This window comes from Botryllus schlosseri, chromosome 14, assembly GCF_051294905.1.
Source record: "Botryllus schlosseri isolate E-star chromosome 14, Bs_hap1, whole genome shotgun sequence".
Classification (NCBI taxonomy): Eukaryota; Metazoa; Chordata; class Ascidiacea; order Stolidobranchia; family Styelidae; genus Botryllus; species Botryllus schlosseri.
The window spans coordinates 4,127,919-4,136,326 of NC_137249.1; the positions used below are offsets into that span (position 1 = coordinate 4,127,919).

At 40.9% G+C, this 8,408-nt stretch overlaps 1 protein-coding gene and 1 long non-coding RNA gene across 4 annotated transcripts in view; one reads left to right on the forward strand and one right to left on the reverse strand.

The window, feature by feature from the left end:
- The window catches only part of LOC145456067 (glypican-5-like), a 54,023-nt gene extending 50,081 nt beyond the window's left edge, over nucleotides 1-3,942 (forward strand). For both annotated transcript variants that reach the window (XM_080334098.1, XM_080334099.1), the window contains exons 11-13: nucleotides 590-713; nucleotides 1,345-1,513; nucleotides 1,704-3,942. In XM_080334098.1, the coding sequence (XP_080190224.1) occupies nucleotides 590-713; nucleotides 1,345-1,513; nucleotides 1,704-2,050 (640 nt within the window). In that variant the 3' untranslated portion in view covers nucleotides 2,051-3,942. The remainder of the gene's footprint in view (nucleotides 1-589; nucleotides 714-1,344; nucleotides 1,514-1,703) is intronic.
- On the reverse strand, nucleotides 3,678-6,694 carry LOC145456068 (uncharacterized). 2 transcript variants are annotated; one of them, XR_013920489.1, is made up of 3 exons: nucleotides 6,298-6,554; nucleotides 4,695-4,890; nucleotides 3,678-4,583 (listed from the first exon to the last, which is right to left on the reverse strand). It is a non-coding gene; the product is annotated as an uncharacterized LOC145456068 (long non-coding RNA). The 2 variants fall into 2 exon arrangements; XR_013920488.1 differs by lacking the exon at nucleotides 3,678-4,583 and having other exon boundaries at nucleotides 4,714-4,890; nucleotides 6,298-6,694.
- Nucleotides 6,695-8,408: the final 1,714 nt, after the last annotated feature.

Here is an 8,408-nt window from a genome sequence, read left to right on the forward strand (position 1 = left end):
GTAGCAGACTAGGGCCGCTGTATCATTCATGTTGTCTACTTAGCATATTTAGAGTGAAAAACCGGTAATCTATAATTCTAATCGAATATTGTAAATGTTTCTATGCTCTAATTTTAATTATAATCTAAATTCTGGTTTTCCATAAAAAGCTACAGGAGAACTGTATGGTACAAAACGATCCAAGCTTGCTGTGCAGACATTTTCCATTTGCGTGCTTATGAGAATGACCTCTGAATTGATATGAACCGAAATCTAATTGAAGACACTCTTGGGGGTACAAAAGTTCAGTACAGAATTGAATAATGTAATCATACTGAAGTAAACCCGAATAATTTTCACTTAACCCTCTTCAGGGTTACACGTCAGCATCTAGTAGAGAATTGGAAAGAACGTTGTACGGAAATTGGAAAGAACATTTACAATTCTCTACTAGCTGTTGATGATTGACCCAGACGAGTGTCAACCGAAAATATTCGGGTTTATTTCAATATGAATTTACTATTCAACAGTAACTACAATTCTTATTCGAATCTACTTTGTAATATCTGAAGATTTGCTACTTGTCCAACTCTGCTTCCTTCCATTCCAGGAAGTATACGAAAGAGGTCGCGGCGGTCGGATACGAAAAGCAAGTCGATAACCCGGAGGTGCGCGTTTTGAAAGTGGAAAGTCGCGTGATCCAAGCCATCGAAGGACTGCGACGCACGACCGCGGTAAGATTCGCTTTTCGGACGCGTTTCAAGACTATCCAGTCTCCTGTTCCGAGGTTCAAGTGACGATATGTTTGCCTGTCAGAGGGGCTTAAAGTGGTAAGGGTTGGACTCGGGTAGAAGTAGAAGTAAAACCGTAAATTTATGCTCAATTGCAAGTACGAGTAGCGATTTCCGTGACGTGTTAAAACTACTGCAAGTGGAAGTACAAATTATAGGAAAAGTGCTCATCCTGCTCAAGTAAGTGAGGGTAAATTTGATCGGAGATTGCATACTTTTGTCAGTCATCCTGAGGTGCCTGCTTTCGAATAACACGGATCATCTTCAACACCAACGCAAAATGACTAATCAAACTCTACATAGGTTTAATTTCTAAAAGTATGTTCAATTGTGTTGATGCAGGGGGTATTTCAGTCATAAAATGATATGAAGTGATGCAAACATCGTAAACCTACATTCTACTTACTAATTCCAAAGAGTAAAGTAATGTTGTCTGATAAACTGTCAAGTAAGGAAGGCATCACCACTTGAGTACGCAGTACAAAGCACGCAAAATCTACTTGAATACTCCGAAAAAGTAGGAGTACTTCGTTACTGCCCCCTCTGATTTTAACTAACGCTGCCCCATGCTTAGGAACTGAAGCGTTTGCAAGGAAAAGATCCGATAGCGGAAATCCTGCTCCGGACTCCTGTTTACAAGGAGAGAAAGGATTCCCCATTCGTGAGCCATGAAGCTTTTCCGTGCGACGACGAAGACGATTGTGCGGAACTGGGAAGCGGCGGCATTGAGAATCCCGTGACAGGTGTGTTAGCGCGTATTGCGAATCAGAAGCTGGACTCGTTTCGCGCTATATAGTTCTTCGGTAGCATTTCCAGGATACCGGAAATTAGATTTCATTACAATTAGTCTATTTACAACACTGGAATTATGATCTAGTTTTCCAAGTCTGTTCCTACATGCATGTCGTAACGAGCGCCTCATTCTCTCCTTAGACGAACCCACCAACGCAAGCGATGAGGAACTAAACCGAGAAATCGAAAAGATCAAAATCATCCTGATCGAAGACATGCACAAGAACCGCACCTCGACCAACCCCGAAACCAGCCGGCCGGGCCGCGAGAAATGCAAAGGGAGGCGGTGTCACCGAAAGTCTCGCAAGAGCGAGAGAGAGCAAAAGACAAACGATGAAAACGAGAGATCGCTCGCGAACGCTAGCGTAAACGCGCGCGTCACGACAACTACGACGCCAGAGAACGCGTCCAACATGCTCTCGCCTTTCTCTCTTTTGTATATCTTGACGCTGGCCGCCTCGAAATTAATATCTTCTCTAACTACGTGATGCGCAGATCCGTGCTGAGTCGCAATACGCAACGCTCGCCCAGCGGGGCGTGCGTACGATATTTGGTGGGTTGAAATTCCACTCTGCTGAACTGCTGCGTGTTTCCGTCCCATTCGTTCTATACGTAATCCATAGCGTTATGTGTCGTGTGTATGGATTTTTTCGCGAGCTTACAGGATCTTTGCCAACAAGACCGCGTGTTTAAGCTCGGTTTTGAGGTTATGATTGCCAACTCTCCTTATGACTGAATGTCAGCGTGTAGCATGGCATTTATTCCTGATTTGCATAGTTGGATAAGTAGAAAAGTTTAGGATTTTCGAAATTGGACTAAATTTACGAATTAAAAAGAAATACAACAAAATCAGGTTCATTTCCTATCAAATCAGAGTTCATTATCATAGGTATGAGAAAGGAAAATGTAGATACACCATGCGTGGTCCGTTTCGGACTATAAAACAATCCTGTAGCATTTTCAACAAAACTGCAAGCTAGATTAGAATTAGATTACCGGCATTTCCCTCGCATTTGTCGAATTAAACAAGTAATCTAGTTGTCCAAGTTTGCTAATTTGTTGACAGAATAGAGTTGGTCGCGCGGCTGTTCCGGTTTGGTTCGCTGCTTCAAATTCGTGTTTTGAATATCCCTATTCTATCCGTTGTCAGTTCTTTCACGTATCGCAATGGGAGCTGACTTTTTGATAAAGGCTGTATCGAGACTGTCGGAACGATAAAGACGGAATTAGACCAAGACAACAGTTTTTATGCACTCGCAAGCAGCAGTCTATTCACGAATATACTCAACGTATATACTTTTGCCTTTGCGTAATCTAAAAGGCCCCCGTGTTGGAATGGCGGCAGTTGCGATTTATCCTGTTATTTTGTAACATATTATGCACGAAAATCTTTCTATTTTTATGTACGTCATTATTTGTAATCGGTATAGTTTCCGGTTCTGAATCGGCGTGTCAAGCACGGGACAATACGTATATTTTTTGCAATTTAAGCGTGGGTCTATCTCATGCAGATAATACCGATCCTTTACCGCGAGATAGTACGGTGACATAGTTATTCCTTGGCTGTGCTCGGTTGCTGTGCTTATGATTGGAACTTCTCTGCAACGCGGTGATAACAATCCTTCTCGCTTACCGTTCGGCATCGTATTTCCGTAAGTTATCTCGTCATCAATAATTTTTTGTTTCTGATATTTCGTGCATGTGTTGCTACTTAGGCGTATAGTAGCCCTGTTATCTTGCCGGTTTTCAATATATACAGTTCTTTTTGTTGACGTGCCAACGATTCAAAACATTCATACCATCAAAGCGAATCTGTCTTACGGCCGTAAAGGTGCAGGGATGAGAACCTGCTGTCAGTGTTCACCGTTCGTTATCAAGACTCATGTCATTTATTACTTCAAATCAACTTGATCGATGATATACCGTATCATTGCGCCTGAAAATGTCCTATTCACATCACTGATATCGTCGGGTTGTACGAAAAGTTGGATATGTGCCATCAGTCATATCAGTTTCGCGTCTCAAATGTTATTTTACAGAGGCAAACATAACATATAACATGACTTATCCGTTGGTTTAATAAACTATAATATTAACCGCATAATGTTACATAACTCTGTCTACTATAATCCAAACATTAGCCACGCGATATATCAGATTGTTTCGCAAACGAACCATGTTGCCAACATTTAGCACTATTTTGTAGGACCATTCGCCATAAGATTATCACGAGTCGCGTGAGCATCCTCGTTTAGTTTACTATACATAAGTTTGTTTCTTCGATTAAAATGTAAATATATTATGTTCTAGCATTTACTATTTCTTGTTATTGTTTTTTGTTTGCTTGTGTTGTGGAGTTAATAAACTACCATGTTTTGAAGGGTCTGGATTGTATTATCATAAGAAATTCCCTCTTGGTTATGCACTAGTAACCAGTAGCGTACCTACGAGGAAAGATAGGACATTTGCGTCCCGAATTTTGCGAACAAGTCTCTGTTGTCCGGTATAGTCAAGCGATGTCAGTCGGGAGACAACCTGGCCTCGAAATCTATAGAAATAATACGATGGTTGCTTTTCATTCGGTTTATTAGTTGCGTTGTCCGATTTAGCAAACTCTCTCATAGATCTGGTGATAATGTTATGGTCACGAATATATACAGCATGTGATGAGTCCGTCCATACTCTGATAGTTTAAACCTGATAGTGCAAGCACCACGCACTTGTTCTACTTCCTGAAATGGTTTTGACCTTAGACTGTTTCTACTTGACAGTTTTAAATTTTTTAGGCAAAACTATAGGCCTAGAATACTTACTTTTTATTTTTTACTTGTAAAGCGCTACTTCTTGAGTACCGACGATGACTATTTTGATCACCTCTGGTTTTATCAGGACTTAAGCCTTGCAGAAACCTCAATGGAACCACACGTGTTGCATACAATCAAAAATTCCGCCGCGAATTTCTTATTCAATTGCAATTTCCATTACTTGCCACTGCATGATTGCATAATTTTGACTCTGTCGCTGTTCAAAAGATGTAGATTTTGTAGGGCGCACCGCCACTCATACTATGCTTCGAGATTTCATCGGTCCGCAAGCTAAATACTTTTGAGAACCACTATTTTAGACCCATACCTACATTGTAGCAAAACAATCCTTGTGCGCATCACGAGTCTGCAGTTGTTTTACTACTACTTAACCACGCGCTTATGCAAAACAGTAGTTTATAACAAATCGAAGCCAGTCCAAGCTGAGTAATCACATGATACGATCTCCGCTCGAGTATTGAGAACCACGCAGCCGAACAGCATTGCAACATCAGGCCGAGAATCTGCGACACACATTCGACAATTATAAATATTTCAACTCGATTTCTATGGCAATCCGAGTGCGGGCCTGCGGGGGTTCATAAAATTTTCTGAGTTCCCAGTAGCTTCGAGACATGTCAAATGGGAGACTACAGGAGTCATGCGGGAGCGGGTTTCACTTACAGTGATTTGAAGTCGACTTTTCTTAACAGCCTATACGTATTACGTACCACGCAAAGTCATAGTATAGAAATGAAACATGGAACGGCAACGACCGATTTTGCAGCTTCGTTCCGCTTCGCTGAGGCTGGAGTGGAGGATTGTTTTGCGAAAGCGACGGTAGGATTTCTGGCAATCCAAAAGCTATTTTCCCGAGCGCAGAAATTAATGAATCTGGTCTTGATCGAAAGCTACTGCTGCACCGATTCCGAAAATATAAATTAAAATATTGATCAGGCACTGATCCACCTAGAATCTGTCCTCCAAGACTGAAATATCGGCATTGTTCAGAACAATCGGGTAACCGCAACACAATGGCCATAACAATGACCCGTTGCGATTCTCCGATTGTTCGAACAATGCCGAAATTTCAGACTTGGAGGACAGATTCTAGGTGGATCAGTGCCTGATCATTATTTAAATTTATATTTTCGGAATCGGTGCAACAGTAGCTTTCGATCAAGACTGGATTCAATAATTTCTGCGCTCGGGAAGATAGCTTTTGGATGCCAGAAATCCTACAGTCGCTAACGCAAAGCAATTTTCCACTCCAGCCTCGGCGAAGCGGAACGAAGCTGCAAAATCGGTCGTTGCCGTTCCATGTTCAATTTCTATAGTCATAGCACTGTCCAAGACGTCAATGCGCTAAAGGACGGAAGATATATTAAGTGTAATTTTATCAACAGTATCTCGAAAAAGCAAGCATAACGTAAGCAGAGTTGCATGAGCAACTAAAGAACTCTCAGCTTTTCTAAATTCGACTAGAATTAGAATTATAGATACACAGGTATTCTCAAATTAGATTATAATTACAATTGCTGAATTCGCGAATACTTCAAAATTGAATCAAGTTCAGTTCGTATCAAATCAGAGATCATTCCAATGAGCATGAGAATGACAAATGTTTGTACATCAAGGTTGGCTCGTTTCGCACTGTTATACAGTTCTGTAGCATTTTCAGGGAAGTCAGAAAGCAGAATACCATAGAAATATTACGCAGATCAGATAAGAATTAGATTTACAGGCATTTAGCTTTAATTAATCTAATCAGAGAACTAGAATTATCTAGTTGTCCAAGTCTGATCTTACTCAGTCTCTTTCTGCATGAGCCCTAGTATAAGTGTGGACCAAGTATACGAACATATTCGCATTACGAGTGGAGTCAGACTTAGTAGGTCAGACTTACCGTAGCACATAACAATTCATCTTACCAATATATCCAGAAGAATATTGAAAGCGATTTCGCAATTTCGTCGGAAGGATAGTTCGCAACAGTACAAGGAACTCGTCCCCGAAGTCAGCGTGTTGTTATCATCCATGGATAACGTCACCCGTAATGTACTGCGTTTCGAAAATTACTGACAGGAACTAGACTGTTACTCATCACGAAAGTATTTATCTATTTGGGATTTACGTACGTTTTGTGACGTAATAAAACGCATAGATTCAGCTAGGTTTATGTGAAACAACGTAGCGATTCGTTCGGCCATGGCGGTAATTTCCAATACTACTGCCTTCGCACCCCCACATAAGCCATCGTATTTCCCTGCGAAACCAGCCATAGAGCTACCGCGCTTTTCAGCATTGATCCTTGGAAATTGCAACATGTTCGTGGTAAGGTATAGAGCCAACGTGGAAATACCATTCATGTGGTGTGGAATGCAGTGATATAATTCCAAAAACTAGCCGGACTCATCTACGCAGTACACTGTCCTATGTTTACTTCCCGTATGAAATATTAATCGATGGAGTATTTATAATTGTGCGTCGCAAATACAGATTGTTATTGATTGTGAGGTAGGAGGGCTTATAATTATATTTCTACGATTGCGGCCCTGAAATATTTAAAAGTTCCCCAGTCTGTTGTACACAAGATTGTCGTCGGTGCAATTAATTTGGACAAGTCTAGATATTTTAGTATGAACAAAGGGAGCAATATTTCAGAATTCTGAGTGCATGAGTGAATCTGATTAGGAAGAATGTGTAGACGTTGATGATTTAGCGTACTGTTAAGCAGGTGAAATATGCAGCATTTTATATAATGTATTAAATATTAATTAGCTATTTACGATTTTGTCGAATTAGCGGTTTTGTCGGTATCGCAAAAGCACGCTTCAAGCTTTTTATTTGGTAGTCCTTATTTCGCCTTTCGTTTTCTGCGGTGAGATCCGACATGTTGAAAACAAGAAGTCATCGTGACGCAGGATCACGGAAACGCTTCGGCATCGCGTGTAAGAAGGATGATATAAATATATATTTATATTGCTAATATCCGGTTTGGCAGGCATAAGTCGTTTTGCAGCTGCGTAGTTTTTTCTAGAACAAATGCATGATATTGGCCAATATCCAGGGAGGTAAGACACAATTGTGAAACTTTCACTCTATGTTTATCGCATAGTCCACAATCCACATTCATGTGGTGGAATGTACGCTGACTGCAAGCACACGCTGTCTGATTGTTTAAAGCTTCTTATAGATAAATAGCTTTAAATGATATTGTGGTTGCTAAGATACTAGCAAAACTTTATTAGTATACGAGGTTACAACAACTGTTGTTTTCTAGACATACCAGTTTTGGGAATATAAAACGGACGTACAACCTTCAATAAAGCTATGACAGCATTTGTTCGGCACATCAAACAGCTAATCAGACAAGGACGTGAATGACGATTGATCCGTGTTAGCATATATCAACGGTGTACAAGGAGCTCTTAAACTACACATATGAGGCAGTACAGAATTTATCAAGTGAGTCTGAGCATGAGTATGAGCACTGAGCAGTGTACAATGAGCATACGCACTACCATGCAGTATATTGCGTTGGTAAGAAATATTGTCGACCACGCGTGCCCTTCCGGATGAAATGGCAATCAAAAGAGCTTCATTCTGGTTTTAGTACCAAAGGGATAATTGTCGTCATCATTTTACGATCCTTCACTAGCATTTTGCAGTCAAGCCTCAAGCAACCGCAGAAAAATACAACCTCATGTGGTAATCTTAACGATTAGATGTGATCGCTGTACTGTAATTGTTGTATGCCATTCGGTAGTCTAGTTAGCGGCCCTGAGCAGTGCGCACGGCGCATATAGTGAGGCAGCTGGGAATCACGTCTGCACGGTTATCAAGTGAATTTCGAAGCTATGGTGGAAGCAAATAGTGGTGGTGAGGTTCACACTTCATGCGTTATGGCCATGGGCAATTGAACATCTTTCCGTCGTTAGCCACCCCAAAGTAACGAGAAAACAAATTTGTGTCATTATTGGTCTCGAAATCTAAACATATATACCATGTTAGTCAGCGGCCTGTATATTTCTGATTATCG